The 19,870-nt window shown below is 42.1% G+C and overlaps 1 protein-coding gene across 4 annotated transcripts in view; it reads left to right on the forward strand.

Annotated features, from left to right (window-relative positions):
• Positions 1-19,870, forward strand: part of ASPH (aspartate beta-hydroxylase) — a 214,222-nt gene that overhangs the window by 189,979 nt on the left and 4,373 nt on the right. For all 4 annotated transcript variants that reach the window (XM_075826191.1, XM_075826193.1, XM_075826194.1 and 1 more), the window contains 3 exons: positions 985-1,120; positions 2,667-2,758; positions 5,093-5,226. In XM_075826191.1, coding sequence (XP_075682306.1) covers positions 985-1,120; positions 2,667-2,758; positions 5,093-5,226 — 362 coding nt within the window. The remainder of the gene's footprint in view (positions 1-984; positions 1,121-2,666; positions 2,759-5,092; positions 5,227-19,870) is intronic.

Genomic DNA, 19,870 nt, shown 5'->3' on the forward strand with positions numbered 1-19,870 from the left:
TGACTTTAATATTCAATAGGATTACTGAAAATAAGCCCAAATAAATGCCTGCCATCATGATCACTACATTATCTCGCATATCTCCACCTCTGATAACCTCCACGAATTGTCACATAGATGTGTGAATGATATTAGCATCTCTATTATATCCTGCACTTTTCTAAGATTTGTGGATTAGTGTTACGTTAAGGAAACCGTGTCCAGGATCTGAAATATATTGCCAATCTTATTTTTTTTCCCAATAAAATATGTTAATGGTCTCCCCTTTCTCCTACAGCGATTTTAATATTTGTAGGCAGTGATAAGATTTCTTCTTAGGTGAGATGCTCTGTGCATACCGATGAGCCCAGCCGGAGAAGCAGCATCCAGGCAAAAATCTATTGTTTTATTCACAGCTAGTTACCTGGTTTACATCCATGCTCACAGTTTGTTTCAATGTATAGAGAAACCAAATAACAAAGCATATCTTGATGTTAGGGATCCTCACTGAGATCGATTCTTGCATTGTACTACGTTTTCTAAGTATAAGGCTACATTCACACCAGCGTGACGGATTCACGCGCATAAAAAACGCGTGTTAAATCTGTCCGTGTGCGTTACGTTTTGCATCAGTGTGCTTTGCGTGTGGCATGTGTTGTTTTTTTCAATGAAATTGATGCGTAAAACACATACAGCACACGTGTGCTGTCTGTGGTTTTCACGCAGCCATTGACTTCAATGGGCGGCTAGGAGCCTGAAAATGCACCAATATACGACTTGCAGTGAGTTTCACGCAACGGACACTCGCTGCGTGAAAACTCACGCATGTGTGAATGGCCCCATTGAAATCAATGGGGCCGTGTGCTGTGCGTTGTTTCAACACACAGCACACGGACGAGATTCACGCTCGTGTGAATGAGCCCTTAAGGAGTTCTCTGATTATTAGGGTTGTGAACTGATGATGTGTCATACAATACTGATCTTGTGTTTTTTCCCCCCATTAAGGCTTTGGAATCCAACTGGAAGATGATTCGTGATGAGGGCCTTGCTGTCATGGATGAAACCAAAGGCCTTTTTGTTCCGGAAGATGAAAACCTTAGAGAAAAGGGAGACTGGAGCCAATATACATTATGGCAGCAAGGTAGCCATTTAGAGTGTATTTCCAGAGATTTCAACAAATACGTTCCAGCTGCCTTTTTTTCAGCTTGTTAGTAAAAAAAAAATACTGTATTGCCTTATAGGTCTGTGTAATATACAAATTAACATCTGGCTATAGATATAGATTCAGTGTCTGCAAAGTGAGGGGAAGGGTTCTCTCACTGTGATTAACTGCCAGGATGATCTAAAGGGGACAGAGGACGATAGGCATAACTACAAGGCTAGCACAAAGATAAATTAATGGTGATAACTATGGATGTTGTTAAAGGCGGCATGGAAAATTAAACAGGCAACATTCCAATTCCAATTTCTGCTATGGAGACTCATGATAAATTGTTGCATATTTGCTGTGGGCATTATCCCATCTTTTGGCCATTCTGCAGCACTATTCTTGTGCTATGACATCACTGCATTATCCTTGTACTGTGACAGCATTATGTGCAATATATCATCATGGTGATATCATCATTGATGTTTTGTGTTTTTTTCCTGTGCCGTTATGTCTGCGTTATTTGGTGACTTTTTTGTGTCCACTGTTTTTATCTAATATCGACAATGTTTGCACTATCCCAATACTTACATGACCGCGTGCATTATTTTGTGCACTATCCCTGCACTGTGACGTAACTGCATACAGTACCCCTAGATTGTAACATTACTGTGTGCATTTAGCCCTGTACTGTGACATCATGTTTGTATATTTCCTGTGTTACAACTTCCCTTAGTAGATTATCCTTTCACTGTGACTATCATCTCTATGTAGCGACATAACTGTTTTTGTTATCTCTGTGTAGTTTTCATCACTGTGTGCATTATCTCTGTACTGTGACATCGCTATGTTCATTTTCTTTATTTAGGGATATAATTGACCCATTATCATTGTGCACATTATCCCACTACTGTGATATCACTGTGTGCATGATTTCTGTGCTGTAATTTCCCTTAATACGTTATCCCTTTTTTGACATTTCGTTTTTTTTATGACTATGATGTGACATAATTTTACTTCCTTTAGAAGGCTATTCTTTAAGCTGTGCAGTGTCTAGCTTGATTATAATAAATTGTAGGTATCATGGTTAGGAAATCTGTTAATTGTATTGCAAACAAATATTAAGCATTTCATAAAATCCATTTTATTTTTTAATCAAATGAAAATTAAAACATTGGCTGGAAATTCAATTGTTAGTAATCGAGTATTGCTAATCGAAGCTTAAATGGGTTGTACGGGATTCGAAAAAAGTCTACTCTTTTAGAAAAGGGTTTTCCCGAAAACAGTGCCACTCTTGCTCATAGACTATGTCATTTACTGCAGTTCAGCCCCACTCAAGAAAATAGGTCTGAGCTGCAATACCACACAACCTGTGGACTAATTTTCTAATTCTAGACAACCCCTATAATATAATAAGAAATTTTTCTTACTCGCATATACAATTTTAAAATACAAATGCAAGCAAGAAACAAGTTTAAGTATTTTCAGATTTTTTTTTCAGTAATTGCTCCTTAATCTAAATTTATTTTCCCTTTGATAGGAAGAAAGAATGAGAAATCTTGTAATGCTGCGCCTAAGACATGTGCTTTGTTAGAAAGATTTCCTGAGTCCACAGGATGCCGCAGAGGACAAGTATGGGATGATTTTGAATGGATGGGTCCATGATCTTTTGTTATTACGGAAATGATTATATAGCGATTCCCTAATATACCTCTGTTATGGAACTATGAAACCACTTGTGGCTTCCCTTTCAGCTCATTGAAATACAAGGAATGGGTCACCTACGGTGGATATGAAAAGTCTACACCCCCCCCTCCCCCCCCCCCGTTAAAATTCCAGTTTTTTTTGTCATGTTACGAAATATGCACACCCTTAAACTAATACTTTGTTGAATTACACTTTGACTTTATGACAGCATACAGTCGTTTAGGGTAGAAGTCTATCAGCATGGCACATCTTGACTTGGCAATTGTTGCCCACTCTTCCTTGCAAAAGCGCTCCAAATCTGTCAGATTGCGAGGGCATCACCTGTGTACAGCCCTCTTCAGGTCACCCCACAGATTTTCAATTGGATTCAGGTATGGGCTCTGGCTGTGCCATCCAAAACTTTGATCTTCTTCTAGTGAAGCCATTCTTTTGTTGATTTGGAGGTATGCTTTGGGTCATTGTCATTCTGAAAGGTGAAATTCCTCTTCATCTTCAGCTTTTTAGCAGAGGCCTGCAGGTTTTGTGCCAACATTGACTGATATTTGGAACTGTTCATAATTCCCTCCACCTTGACTAAAGCCCCAGTTCCAGCTGCAGAAAAACAGCCCCAAAGCATAATGCTGCCTCCACCATGCTTCACTGTGGGTATGGTGTTCTTTTGGTGATGTGCAGTATTGGCTTTGCGTCAAACATACCTTTTGGAATTATGGCCAAAATGTTCAACCTTGGTCTCATCAGACCATAACACGTTTTCCCCACATGATTTTGGCAGACTTGATGTAGGTCTTTGAAAAACATAGCCGGGCTTGGATGTTTTTCTTTGTTAGAAAAGGCTTCCGTCTTGCCACCCTACCCCACAGCCCAAACATATGAAGAAAATGGGAGATTGTTGTCACATGCACTACACAACCAGTACCTGACAGAAAGTCTTACAGCTCCTTTAATGTTGCTGTAGGCCCCTTGGTAGCCTCCCATGCCAATTTTCGTCTTGTCTTTTCATCAAGTTTTGAGGGACGTCCAGTTCTTGGTAAAGTCACCGTTGTGCCAAATGTAATCCACTTCTTGATGACCATCTTCACTGTGTTCCATGGTATATCTAATGCCTTGGAAATTTTTTGGTACCCTTCTCCTGACTGATGCCTTTCAACAATCAGATCCCTTTGATGCGTTGTAAGCTCTCTACGGACCATGGCTTGTGCTGTCACATGCAACAAAGAGAATGTCAGGAAAATCCTAATAGAACAGCTGATTTTTTTATGGGGTTACTCAGAATCTCTTTAAACAATGGCAGCTGTGTACTGACTACTATTTAACATGAATTTATATGTGATTGGCTAATTCTGATCACAACCACATCCCCAATTATAAGAGAGTGCTCACACTTATGCAACCACATTAATGTAGTTTTGTTATTTTTATTTTTCCCCTCTAAATGATTTCAGTTTGTTTTTCAATGGAAAATTGTGACAAAAGGATTTTTTGACATAACAAAAAACTGTCATTTTAACAGGGGTAGAATTTTTATATCCACTGTATACTATTATAGCAGTTATCTGGAGTAACTCTGTTAAGTAAAAAAGGCGTTACAGTCCTTAAAAATTGGCAATAATCAGTGCTAGGTCAGACCCGAATATAGAAATAAAGCACAAACTTACTCAGCTGAGCAGTACATCGATATTCTTACATGACCCTGAGACTGTTTTATGGCATCCTGCCTCTGCTGATTTCTAAACAGTATGCAGGCTGACATAAATGACAGCCTGTTCGGCTGACACATTTGCAGGTCAACAGTTGGTTATAGGGTTTCCCTGCAGCTTCCTGCTGTTGTTGGGGCAGTTCCAATAACAGAAATATATACGGCAATTAGTGTAAATGTACTTTATTACGGTAATTTATAACTGTGGGCTCTACTTTAAAAGGATTGTAGAAGCTGGCAAAAACGCAGCGAAAAAGGCTTTCTCTACCTCCAATTGATGCCAATGGGAGTTCAGAGACGTAAACACCTGAAGAGGGGGCATGTCGCTTCTTTGGCTCACGAGCCGGTTTTACCGCTCGTGGGAAAAAAAACGCTTCCGCCTCCCATTGAAATCAATCGGAGGCGTTTTCGGCCTTTTTTTGGTGTGTTTTCCAACGCGGTTTCCGCGTCAAAAAGTGTGTCAAAACACTCCGTGTGAACAGAGCCTTATGTAAAGATAAACCCTAGATGCATCTATCCCGTAGATCTGTTTCCTAATTTAGGCTTTGTATTTCCTTCCACAGATTAAATATTCTATAATGCACCCAGGGACTCACGTGTGGCCTCACACAGGACCAACAAATTGTAGACTACGAATGCACTTGGGTTTGGTTATACCAAGTCAAGGCTGCAAGATAAGATGCGCCAATGAAACTAGGTATGTTTTATCTGTAGCATGTTAGTACAATCCAATTTTTGTTGTGTCATTAACATAAAATAACTGGACTTAGCTATGAACCGATTTCTTTTCTGATCAGGCTTTCTCCATACATTGATAACAGTGCCCACACACCAGAAGCATATTTTTGTTCCAAATTCCATTTTAGAACATCCTGTGAAGATATTTGATTCCTGGAGTGTGGTTCTCCCAACATTAAAGTGTGGTATAAAGCTGTGCCTACATTTGCACAGCTTTTGGATGGTGTATCGATAACAACCAGACCGTCAGATGTGCTGAGAGCTGTACTGGCAAAGAAGAGAGAAAGTGTCTTGACGGCAGTCTAACCATACCACACCGAATCTGAGACTTCGGTATTTATCCGATATTTCTAAAACCATAATCTCTTTAACTGTGACCCTTAAAGGCTATAGACACCTTTTCAAATTCAAATATTTTTTTTGCTCATTTGCTTCTTAACAAATTTAAGCAACTTACTAAATAGTCTTCCATTAATTTTTCCTACTGTTTTGCTGCTGTAGAGGCTGTGCAATTCCTGTACATAGCAGTTTGACCTGCTGAATGTGACATAAAGCAGGAAGGGGTCCGAGTTTGTACAGATCAGAGTGTGGAGAAGGGGGAAAGCAACCAAGTGTTCAGATTACACAAGAAGAACTGTATCAGACTGAAGATAGGAAGGAGAGCACAGAGGGAGAAGGAGTGAATCACACAGCCTGTGTATGAGTGTAGAGAGAAAGAAGAGCCCCCAGACTGTGCAGGGAAAATGAGGGGAAAACACAAATGCCTCAGCATCAGTTTCTGTCAGTGGAAGAGAGAAGAGATCCCTCACATAGAACGGGTAAGCAGTACAGGAATAAAGCTGTTCTGATACATGGGAGCTAGTGAAGGAAGTTGCATCCCTGACCTCACATCCAGCATGTATTACTGGGAGGGACACGACAACATAAGAAAAGTCTGAAACTAGGAGCAGGTTGTAAACTGGTTATTAGGGGATCTGAACATGAAAAAATGAATGAAGAGTGCAGCAGTGCAATGTTTATAACTTCAGGTAACCACTAACATATATACAAATATTTTTTTCCATGCCAAAGGGGTACATACCCTTTAAATAGTAACGCCACCAAAAATGGTCATTTTCTGAGTCCCAGGATTCTATAGAAAGAATATGATAGGAGAGTCTGGAACGGTCATCATGAATCCACCATCTGGCCATTTCCCAACCCCTCATTGACTATTTCCACACATTTCATTAATCAGACAACTTAGTTCTGCTTTATATGTAATTTCTTTACATCATCCAAAGTTGAAACTAATGTAAGGGGGGATATCATTGGAGATCAGAGGGATTGCTTCTCTGGCTTCTAAATTTGGCTTCCCGGCTCCTGATTTGTGTTCCTTTTTGTTATTTGCAATTTTCTGCCTTCCCATCTAGATAGCTCTGCAGATGTTTGTGTAAAGGGCTGTCTTCTCAAGCACGGTTGTAGCGTCCTTAAGTGAAGCGTGTACCTTATAAATAAGTAAACACTGCTGGCAGCATCAAAGCTTTTTTTAAGGCTTCCAATTAAGCTGAGATTTTTAATGTATTAATCTTTGCAGTTGATGACATGCTGTCTCAGCTAATCTTCTTTTTCCCCTAGTGGTTTTATCTGTTTTCTTTCACTTCTTGCGTTTCCTATACAGGAGTACAAATGTGTCTATGAGGCTATAACAAGCACTTCTTGTGATTTTCCCCCTGGTAACCCTCTCCTCATACAATGCACAGTCGTATATCACAGTTTAGGATACCCTTGTCAAATTAAATGCTCTGATTTTAGTTTTTATGTAAGGTCTCGGAACCTAATTAATTTTTGCGGCTTTCATCTGGGGAGGGGGTGTAGACAATTACGGAATCTCAAAAATTCTGTGACCCTTGAAGCCTCTAATGGTGTTGTGCTTACGCTCAACATCCATGGGCTCCTCTACGGAAGGGGCTGATGCTCTGAAAATAAAGAAAAATTAGATGAAAGGTAAAGATATCTAATTGCTTCCAGTGTGCACTTTGTACTGTCTGAAATGTAGTTTATAAATGGAAGCTAAGCAGAACTGTTGATGTCAAGACAAGATATAGCAGACACATTTATGATAGAACTGATCGTAAAATGTTCAGTAAATCAAAGAGAAACTCCCACATCATTATCGAAGACCGACTGGAATGTTTGGCTGCCATAAGTTCCCAGAGTTAGCGGTGCAATATTACAAGAAAATGATCCGATCATACCTCAAATTAACTTTAAATTAGTTTAAGAAAAAAAACATTGTTTTTGAAAAGACCTTTACAGTCCCTAGACTTGAATATTATTGACACTCTCAGAGCAAGAGGCACAAAGTATATTTCGGAACTGTTTTGTGACAAAGAGCGTAAAAAAACTGGCAAAAATACAGACTCTTACCTATGTACAAGGAACATTTGGAGGATGTGATTTCTCTCAAATGGGGAGTTACCTTGTATTGACTGACAGGATTTACAAAAATTTTGCACAGGCAACATTTTTTGTTTCATTTTTCTACAATAGTAAATTTAGCAAAAAAATAGTAATGTTGCATTAAAATGGAGTTGTCATATTAAAGTTTCCCTGTAAAGGTTGTGTTTATTTATTTTCACTTAGAAAATCAACAAAACGTAATTTGGCAAGCGGCAGCCCAAACTTTGGCATGTACTTTGGGACCACATTTTTTTTCAAAGACAAATATTGTGTCAGTACCACAACTCAAAAGGCCACGTAAACACTTATGTTTTTGTTTAAACTGAGGCAACAAATGAAAATCATGATATTAATTGCAAAATTATAATTCTAACAATATATACTTCTCCTATACAATAAATATAATATTTAAATCCTTAGAGGGAATGTCCAGCCAATTTAACCCTCTTTTGTGAAGTATTCCAGCTGCCGAATTCCCCAACGATCAGCTGTTATTGCTAGGGGGAAGCAGCCATTACATACATTGAAGTTAATAGACAACATTGTCACGCCAAGTCCTCCAACGTTTAGAGATTCTTGATAATAGAGAGGTGTTCTGAGAGGGAGATCCTGGACCTCCGCCACAGTGGGAACATAGGAGACCTCCAGCATCCACCCTCCCAAATTCCTGGATATGGTCAATAAATGGCCATGAACAGGTACATAGCTCTCTCTTTGAAAGTCTAAGGATGTTACTAGCTTGGCTGTCTCCATAACTTCCATGGGCTATCTCTCTTATTTCACCTATGTTTTTTTGTCATGGGGCCACCACTAACTTTAATTAAATCCTGGGGAGAACCTCCATCCCCACTATGACGTCCATTTGCACTAATTGCTTAAATACATGGGTTTTGCCTTGGGTGGAGTCGTTCTGATGGACATAGTGACAGCCCATGAAAACAGTAGTGACTTCTATAATTCATTTAGTAGGCTTAGTAATGGGGTAATATACTAGTTAAAATGGGTGGAAATGTGGAGCTAGAAGGAAGTTCAGGGAACCAAAAAAATAAAAGCTTATTACTAGGGGTGGCAGATTAATCTAATTCATTCGATTAATTCGCCATTTCAAGCTGGCACGATTCTGGATTTGCCCAGAGTCGTGAAATCGTTACAGGCCCTGTCCCCATAGCAGGAGAGAGAAAAAAAAGCTTTATTAACAAGCAGACACACTGCACAGCGCATCTACTTCAACGAATGCCGACAATGAACAGGAGCAGCAGTGAGAGGACTTGGGGTTTGCTAACTCTGTGTGTAACTGTGAGTCCAGAGATTGTTTTATATGGAGTCCCGTTCTCCCGGGCAGCTTCTTAATCCATTCCGTTCCTGCTGTATTTCAAGGATTAAGAAGCCATAGCCACCCTATAGCTTCTTGAGCCATAAAATGCATCAGGAACTGAATGGGTAACTGAAGTGGTTTTAGTTATCTTCAGTTATGATAACGCATAGTAGAGAGCAGTGTCAGTGGAGGAGCCTCAGTGCTGGTGATATACAATGCAGTGGTGGTTACTAGTTCTGTGTAGTACTGCTGGTAATAAATCTAAGGCCTCATGCCCACTTCCGTTTTTTCCTTTAGGGTGCTAGCTGTTTTTTTGACGGCTAGCACCCTGACCCATTCATTTCAATGGGGCCATGCACACTTCAGTTTTATGACGGTCCCGTTGTTCCGTTTCGACAAAAGTAGAGCATGTCCTACTTTTGTCCGAGATTCTGTGACCGTGTGGCCCATACAAGTCAATGGGTCCGTCAAAAAAACTGAAGGCACACGGAAGGCATCCGTGTGCCGTCCGTGTGTGAGGGAGCCGTTGCCTAGCAACAACCGGGGATGGCAGAGGTACACATAGAGACCGATATTTAACTGCACTAATCGGCAGCCCCTTCTCTCTATTAGCACTGATAGAGAGAAGAGGCTGCTGATCAGTGCTGGAACGCCATAGAAAGAAAAATAAGCTCATACGTACCCCGGCCGTTGTCTTGGTGACGCGTCCCTCTTCTGACATCCAGTCCGACCTCCCTGGATGTAACAGGTGTAGACTGTGATTGTCTGCAGCGGTCACATGGTCTGAAACGTCATCTCAGGAGGCCGGACTTGAGAGGGAAGCAGGGAGTTCTGGGTAAGTAGTAACTTTTTTTTAAATGAAACATTAATAATCTATATTGTGAGCGCCTCGCATGATACTCACTGTCCAGCGGTAGTCTCTGTACAGGGGCAGCACTGATTGGCAGTAACTCAACTCTTTCAGCACCCTGGACAGTGACTACCGCTGGACAGTGAATACCATGTGCGGCGCTCACAATATCGTGTACATAGTGTGAATGGGAACAGTTTCCTCTCGGAAACTGAAAAACGGAAGTGTACACGGAGTACACATGGCAAGCACACTGATCCAATCATGGACACACGGATCCGTGAGAATTTGCAGTGAAAACGGTGATGGAAGTGTGCACGAGGCCTTAGAAACTTGCCATAGAAGTTATGTCCAAAGAGCAGTAATAAATCACATGCAGACTTTGGGGGTAGTTTATCAACCTTTCTACACCAGAAAAGTCACAAAAGGAAATACTTTACCATATACGGTAACAGACTCTACCATAGACCCAGAGGCTAGATACGTTATCCTCACAGGTCAGCTAGCTGGACAGCGTATCAATTTTGCATCGGTTTATGCACCCAATACATCCGCAGCTACCTTCTTTAGTAGTTTCTTTCGACAACTAGAAAAATTCTCAGACTCTTATATAATCCTTGGGGGTGACTTTAACATCGTAATGAATGCACAATGGGATAGAAGCACATCTAACACCTCTTCACCTTCAGCCCCAAAATCAAGATCATCCCCTCAACCGAGAGTACTCCTTTTACTCTACGGTTCACGACAGTTACTCTAGGATAGACTACATTCTAACATCATCACATCTTGCGACTAGACCTCATACTACAACTTACAGTGAAGGAAATAACTATTTGATCCCTTGCTGATTTTGTAAGTTTGCCCACTGTCAAAGACATGAACAGTCTAGAATTTTTAGGCTAGGTTAATTTTACCAGTGAGAGATAGATTATATATAAAAAAAAACAACAGAAAATCACATTGTCAAAATTATATATATTTATTTGCATTGTGCACAGAGAAATAAGTATTTGATCCCCTACCAACCATTAAGAGTTCAGCCTCCTCCAGACCAGTTACACGCTCCAAATCAACTTGGTGCCTGCATTAAAGACAGCTGTCTTAAATGGTCACCTGTATAACAGACTCCTGTCCACGGACTCAATTAATCAGTCTGACTCTAACCTCTACAACATGGGCAAGACCAAAGAGCTTTCTAAGGATGTCAGGGACAAGATCATAGACCTGCACAAGGCTGGAATGGGCTACAAAACCATAAGTAAGACGCTGGGTGAGAAAGAGACAACTGTTGGTGCAATAGTAAGAAAATGGAAGACATACAAAATGACTGTCAATCGACATCGATCTGGGGCTCCATGCAAAATCTCACCTCGTGGGGTATCCTTGATCCTGAGGAAGGTGAGCGCTCAGCCGAAAACTACACGGGGGGAACTTGTTAATGATCTCAAGGCAGCTGGGACCACAGTCACCAAGAAAACCATTGGTAACACATTACGCCGTAATAGATTAAAATCCTGCAGTGCCCGCAAGGTCCCCCTTCTCAAGAAGGCACATGTACAGGCCCGTCTGAAGTTTGCAAATGAACATCTGGATGATTCTGAGAGTGATTGGGAGAAGGTGCTGTGGTCAGATGAGACTAAAATTGAGCTCTATGGCATTAACTCTACTCGCCGTGTTTGGAGGAAGAGAAATGCTGCCTATGACCCAAAGAACACCGTCCCCACTGTCAAGCATGGAGGTGGAAACATTATGTTTTGGAGGTGTTTCTCTGCTAAGGGCACAGGACTACTTCACCGCATCAATGGGAGAATGGATGGAGCCATGTACCGTCAAATCCTGAGTGACAACCTCCTTCCCTCCACCAGGACATTAAAAATGGCTCGTTGCTGGGTCTTCCAGCATGACAATGACCCGAAACATACAGCCAAGGCAACAAAGGAGTGGCTCAAAAAGAAGCACATTAAGGTCATGGAGTGGCCTAGCCAGTCTCCAGACCTTAATCCCATCGAAAACTTATGGAGGGAGCTCAAGATCCGAGTTGCCAAGCGACAGCCTCGAAATCTTAATGATTTACAGATGATATGCAAAGAGGAGTGGGCCAAAATTCCATCTAACATGTGTGCAAACCTCATCATCAACTACAAAAAACGTCTGACTGCTGTGCTTGCCAACAAGGGTTTTGCCACCAAGTATTAAGTCTTGTTTTCCAAAGGGATCAAATACTTATTTCTCTGTGCACAATGCAAATAAATATATATAATTTTGACAATGTGATTTTCAGTTGTTTTTTTTTCATATAATCTATCTCTCACTGGTAAAATTAACCTAGCCTAAAAATTCTAGACTGTTCATGTCTTTGACAGTGGGCAAACTTACAAAATCAGCAAGGGATCAAATACTTATTTCCTTCACTGTATATGCAATGTGCTTGGTCTGATCATAATATCCATACCTTACATGTATGTATCGGCGACTCCACACGTATACCGTCATGGAGTTTGAATGATTCCCTTGTAACGCACCCTGAAGTTGTCACAATACTTACTAACTCCCTTCACCATGAATACACAACAGGAATCATCTCCCACACATATATAACTAGCACACAAAGCTGCAATACGTGGAATTCTAATGGCCCAATGTTTTAAACTTAAAAAATGAGAGAATGCAACTTCTCAATACACTTTTGCAAACTCTTACCTGGTTGGAACATAAATATATTGATAATCCTACCCCTTTATTACAATCTCAAATACAAGAGACACGTTCTTCTCCTGGGTGTTAGAGGAGAATACGGACGAAATAGCTCTCAGGTGGGGTAAAGCAAAGTTATATGCTTACTCCAATAAAACTACCTCCATGTTTGCCCATAAACTGAACTCTAACATTAGAGGTAAACAGATATACCAACTTCATAACTCTCAGGAAACCCTCACCACAAATCCCCTTCATATATTGGATACCATGAGCCAATTCTGTAACTCTCTATATGGCACAACCCCCTCATTGTTTACTTCCAAACTGCCCGATTGGTTAACTGCCCAATCACTTCCTTCTCTGACAGAAGGGGCTCGGATGAAACTTAACGCCCAAATTACAGTTGAAGAGGGGACTGAAAGTATCAAGTCGCTCGCTTCCTCTAAAAGCCCAGGCCCTGATGGCTATACCACACTTTATTATAAAAAAAAGATCTCACATTCTGAATCCTCACTTAACTACATACTTCAATACACTTATGAATGGCGAAATACCTCCTTCTGAATTTTCTCTTGCGAATATATCCTTGATTCCAAAACCTGACAAAGATGAGACTTATCGTAATAACCTTCATCGTATGTCGTTATTTAATATTGACTACAAGCTGTTTCCAAGAATACTTTCAACCAGACTCGCACCATACATGACATCATTAATTTCCCCAGACCAAACAGGCTTTATAACAATGCGACAACCAACGGATAACATTATATTAGCTCATAATATCATTCTTCATGCCTCATCACATAAACATCAATTATTAGTGTTGAGCCTAGACGTTTAAAAAGCATTTGATTCAATAAGCTGGGAAAACTTGCATAGAGTGTTACATCAGTTTGGTATGGTGTGTCCATACATGACAGCTATCAGAGCTCTGTATCATGCACCTCAAGCTAGAGTAAAATTTTTGGGCCAATATTCTCCTTATTTTAAGATATTACAAGGGACGCGTCAAGGTTGTCCACATTCCCCTCTTCTATTCACACTCGCCATGGAGCTTCTTGCTCAGAACATTCGTCTTAACCACGATATTAAGGGATACTGTTTGTATACACACATATTTAAAGTGTATCTAAATGTTTGACAAACTCTTGACTTTACTTTTGATTGGTGGGAGTCTGAGCACTGAGACCCCCACCAATCGCTAGAACGAAGCAGCTGAAGCGCTCGTGTGAGTGCTCAGCCGCTTCGTGTCTTTTCGCCATTTTCCGGAAAGCCGATGTATCGGAGTACGGGCTCATAGACTTTCTATTGAGTCCGTACACGATACATTTATTTACGGAAAAAGACGAACAGACACAAAGCAGCTGCTTCGTTCTAGCGATTGGTGGGGGGTCTCCGTGCTCGGACCCCGACCAATCCAAACTTCTGACATTACACTTAGTAGTGACCCAAACAATCTCTATCTCAGCAACTACCCGAAAAAATTTGCATCCATTAGAAAACTTCTTGAGGAATGGTCTAGATACCACATATTGTGGATGGGCAGACTCATAGCAATTAGAATGACAATTTTACCTAAACTAATGTATTTATTTAGAGCCCTTCCTGCAAGAATCCCTTTACAAGCCATCTCTCATATACAGAGACTGGTGAATAAATTTGTATGAGCGAACCAAGGTCCGAGGGTAGGTAAATCTACTTTGCATCACTCGACCACTAGAGGGGGACTTAGTTTTCCTGAACCTAAAATTATACTATTACTCTTCACAACTATCTCAAATTGCCGCTTGGAATTGTAATCCTTCTGCCGTTAAATGGGTTTTATTTGAATCATTTGCTATATCCCCTTCTTCCCCTCAAGCACTGATGTGGTCTCCTGACCTAAAGTCTCACATATCTGGGGTTAACAATAAAATTTTCAAACATTCCCTGACTCTCTGGCTCACTTGTAGAGAAAAGTTGAAGCTCATCTCCGACCCGTCCTCTTTACAACCCCTTTTGCTTAATCCGGATTTTCCGCCTGGATTACGTCCAGTGGATTTTTAGTGGTGGGCCACATCAGGGCTCAATTCTCATGCAAAGATGGTAGGCGTCTTCCCTTTGAGACCCTTCAACAGGAGCTTCAAATCCCACTTAGGGAACATTTTCGTTACTTACAAATATACCATTTCCTTTCCGGTTCAAATTTTGTATCGCAAGACTCCACTCTAACATTCTTCAAAGTTACCTGTCGTGGGTCCCCCAGAGAAAAGGGGCTTATCTCAGACCTATACCCACAATTTAGAAGCTTAACATACACGGGGTCGACATCATATATGATATTCTGGGAGAGAAAACTATGTTCGTTACTTGACACGACCTCATGGCAACAATTTTTTGATAGAACTGCTACAGTTTCCCTATCAAACAACTTTAAGGAAACTTCTTATAAAATATTAACAAGATGGTATCCCACTCCTGACAGGTTGGCCAAACTTTTCCCTGGAAGTCCTCATACTTGATTTAGAAATTGTGGAGAAAGAGGCACTATGTCCCACGTATGGTTATTCTGCCCAGTGGTACAGGCCCACTGGACAAGAACAGATCGCTTAATTAACTCTAAATTGCACTTTCAAATTCAATTATCTCCCTGGTCGGCATTGCTGAACGCAGACATCCCTGATGTGCCCAAGAACAATAGAAAGCTAATCTCCCATATTTTATCCGCCGCTAAATGGACCATAGCAATAAACTGGAAATCCCCAACTATGCCATTTTAGAGGATACAATAAAATTAAAGAGATCCAACAGTTTAAAAATCGTTAATATCTTAGAGAATAAGCTCCCAAAGTATAACTCTCAATGGTCGGGCTGGTCCTGATAATGACTTCCTTTGGGAAGTCTATTTTACGAGGCTGTACATATATCCATACTGGAATTTGCACATTTCCATACAGTAGGCTGCACTGTGGTTTAAAGTGTTTTCTTTTCAGTTTTATACGTGTATAATGACTTTTGTTTATTTAGACAAGATTACCCAATAGTACATCAAAATAAATGAGCTGATATACTTGCCTTTCATTCCACATTAAGCTGTTTATTACTACTGTTGATATAATGGCTCTGCGAAGCCAAACTTACTGCCGCATGTGGGAAAATGCACTTTTTACTCATGTCTTTTTCTTACCAAATAAAGAGTTAAAAAAAAAAAAGTCACAAAAGGGCTCAAAAGTCACAATTTGCTGTCCAAATTGCAACTTGCCCTGTTTGCGCCACCCACGACACTTTTGTAGAAAGGGAAAGAGCGTGACCAATGTGGGCCAACAAATTTATTATAATTTACATCAGGCTAATTATAACATAAGGGCACGTTAAAGGGCCTATTACACTGGCCAATTTTGGCCGGTGCAACGAGCGCCGATCAACAAGACCGCTCGTTGATCGGCGCTTGTTTGCTTCAGCCACAAGGAGCTATAGATGGGGACGAGCGCCTTACTACGATCGCTCGCCCCATACACATTATTATGATGTGGCAGCGCGCCTCCCCCTTTACACAGGGAGATGTGCTGCCAACAACCATAATATGAAAGTTTTTTTAAAATGATACGATCAGCAGATGACTGAGCGTTTGCTCGTTCATCTGCTGATCACTGCCCTGTTTACACAGGGCAATAATCGGCAACGTGTGTTCTATGAACGCTTGTCTGCCCGATTATTGCACAGTGTAAAAGGGCCTTAAGCGTGTATGTCTGGATCTTTCCAGGCATACACGCTAACCGTAGGAAAAAATTTATGTGATTGGGACCTTATGTGTATTTTACCTTAGGTCTCACTCAGGGGCGTAGCTAGAGGCTCATGGGCCCCGATGCAAAAATTCTTACTGGGCCCCCCCCCCCCGCGCAAACTTCTCATGGCTGACGGTCCGCTTTCAGCTGCATCGCTGGGTCTCCTAAGTGACCCAACAATGCAGCACTAGCAGCCGGGGCGTCACTAAGGCTGGGTTCACACACACTATTTACGGACGTAATTCGGGCGTTTTAGCATTGAATTACGTCCGAAAATGCGGCTCAAAAGCGTCGGCAAACATCTGCCCATTCATTTGAATGGGTCTTACGATGTTCTGTGCCGACGGTCATTTTTTTTTACGCGCCGCTGTCAAAAGGCGGCGCGTAAAAAAGTGCCTGTCACTTCTTCAGACGTAAATGGAGCCGTTTTCCATGGACTCCATGGAAAACCAGCTTCAATTACTTCCGTAATGGACGCAGCGAAAGACGCCTGCACATGCCATTACGGCTGAAATTACGGTGCTGTTTTCTCCTGAAAACAGCACAGTAATTTCAGCTGTAACAGACTCTGCCGTGTGAACATACCCTCAGGGCTTAACATGTCAGGGGAAATAGCCCCAATACATATGTGTCTGCCCCAAAAAAAGTGTGTATATGAGACAGCATAGCATATCTATAGCACTACGACCCTATAAACTATGGATAGGATTAGATACAGTGGCTCAGCAGACAGTATCACACATGATAGGATTAGATACAGTGGCTCAGAAGGCAGTATCACACATGATAGGATTAGATACACAGCTCAGCAGACAGTATCACACATGATAGGATTAGATACAGTGGCCCAGCAGACAGTATCACACATGATAGGATTAGATACAGTGGCTCAGCAGACAGTACCACACATGATAGGATTAGATACAGTGGCTCAGCAGACAGTACCACACATGATTGGATTAGATACAGTGGCTCAGCAGACAGTATCACACATGATCGGATTAGATATAGGGCCCAGCAGACAGTATCATACATGATTGGATTAGATACACAGCTCAGCAGACTGTATCACACATGATTGGATTAGATACAGGGCCCAGCTCGCTGACATTGCGTCTCCAGCGCTGGACCCAGGATAGGTAAGAATAATAATTTTGCTTCTTTATGTGTTACTGATTATTTTTGTGTTTGTGTTTTTTTTTACAGGTTCGGTTGTTGGACTTCGGATTCGAGGACTTCAATGACGGCGTTTTTTTTATTCTCAATAAAATGGTTAATGAGGGTTGTGTTTTTTTATTTCAATAAAATATTTTTTCTATGTGCTTGTATCTTTTTAAACTTTATTATCACCGCCTTAGTAATGGCCGCCGGCTGATTGACAACCTCCATTACTAAGGCGGGCTTAATGTTAGCCGGTGCAGAGGCTACACTAACCCCCATTATTACCCCGGTACCCACCGCCACCAGGAGTACTGGGAAGAGCCGGGTACAAACCAGTACCCGACCATCTGTAGTGACGGGCAGGCACCGGGGTGGCCGCACGCTGGTAGTATTAGGCTGGGGAAGGCCAAAAACAGTGGCCCTTCCCACCCTTGTAATGCTGCCTGCTGCTGCTGTGTTGTATCTGGCTGGTTATGAAAATTGGGGGGGACCCCACATCGTTCTTTCCAATTATTATTCTTTTTTATAAATGACGTGGGGTCACCCCCATTTTCATAACCAGCCAGATACAATAAAGCAGCAGCAGGCATTACCAGGATGGGAAGGGCCACTGTTTTTGGCCTTTCCCCTCCTGATAATACCAGCCTGCGGCCACCCTAGTGGCCGACCATCACTACAGATTGTCAGGTACTGGATCGTACCCGGCTCTTCCCAGCACCCCTGGTGGCGGTGGGTACCGGGGTAATAGAGGGGGTTAGTGTTAGCCTCTGCATCCGCTAACACTAAGCCCCGCCTTAGCAATGGATGCTGTCAATCAGCCGGCGGCCATTACTAAGGCGGTAGTAATATAGTTTAAAAAAAAAACACAAAGACATTGAAAAAATATTTTATTGAAATAAAAAAAAACCCACAACCCTCATTAACCATTTTATTGACAATAAAAAAAAAGCTGTCATCGAAGTAGTCCTGGAATCCGCCGTAGTCCAACGACCGAACCTGCAAGAAAACACACAAAAAATGATTAGTAACACGTGTGTTAGGGTATGTGCACACACACTAATTACGTCCGTAATTGACGGACGTATTTCGGCCGCAAGTACCGGACCGAACACAGTGCAGGGAGCCGGGCTCCTAGCATCATACTTATGTACGACGCTAGGAGTCCCTGCCTCGCTGCCGGACAACTGTCCCGTACTGAAAACATGATTACAGTATGGGACAGTTGTCCTGCAGCGAGGCAGGGACTCCTAGCATCGTACATAACTATAATGCTAGGAGCCCGGCTCCCTGCACTGTGTTCGGTCCGGGACTTACGGCCGAAATACGTCCGTCAATTACGGACGTAATTAGTGTCTGTGCACATACCCTAAGGCTTAGATACAGGGCCCATGTGTGATACTGTCTGTGGGACCCTGTATCTAAGCCTACCACAAGGTAGGCTTAGATACAGGGTCCAGCAGACAGTAATCTTATACAGTATAAGATTACTGTGTGCTGGGGCCCTGTATCTAAACCTACAGTGTGGTAGGCTTAGATACAGGGCCCAGCAGACAGGATCACACAATCTGTGATCCTGTCTCCTGGGCCCCCTAAGCCTGCTACATCGTAGGCTTAGGGGGTTGTGCAGTCCCTAAACATTGATGGCCTATCCACAGGATAGGCCATCAATAGCTGATGTGTCGCCCGGGACCCGCAAATCAGCTGTTTTGAAGGGGCCGCAGCACTCGTACGAGAGCTGCTTCCCCTTCATTTCACTACTCGCCCACACTGTGAATCGCCGACACCGATTCACAGTGTGACCGGAATGAAGGGGAGCAGCTCTCGTACGAGTGCTGCGGCCCCTTCAAAACAGCTGATTGGCGGGTCCCGGGAGTCGGACCCCGCCAGTCAGGGCTAACCTTACCTTCCTCTTCGGCCGCGGCGGGAGTTCTGTCGTCTCGATGCTGTGCGCGGCGGCATAGCGCTGTGACGTCATGCGCTGCGCACAGCGCTTGACGTCAGGACCTCCGCTGCGATCCGGAACCAGGAAGGTAAGTAAAGTATGTTACTATAGTAACAGGGGCCCGCGGCCCGAGTTACTATAGTAACTTTTTATTGATGTGGTGCGGGGGGCCGTGGGCCCCCCTGGCTTCGGGGCCCGGTCGCAATTGCGACCGCTGCGACCCCTATAGCTACGCCAGTGGTCTCACTGTTCTCCTGCTGCTCATATGCACCACACCCTATATACTGTACATTGTTTACTAGCAATGTACCATAAATACCCTATCTTGGTATTTTTTTTTCAGTTTATTTAACAAAAATGTGAAAATTGGGATTCAAATCGAAAATTGTCCATAGTGTTGAAAAAAATCTAGATTCTATTTTTTGG

The sequence above is a fragment of the Rhinoderma darwinii genome, chromosome 5, assembly GCF_050947455.1.
Source record: "Rhinoderma darwinii isolate aRhiDar2 chromosome 5, aRhiDar2.hap1, whole genome shotgun sequence".
Classification (NCBI taxonomy): Eukaryota; Metazoa; Chordata; class Amphibia; order Anura; family Rhinodermatidae; genus Rhinoderma; species Rhinoderma darwinii.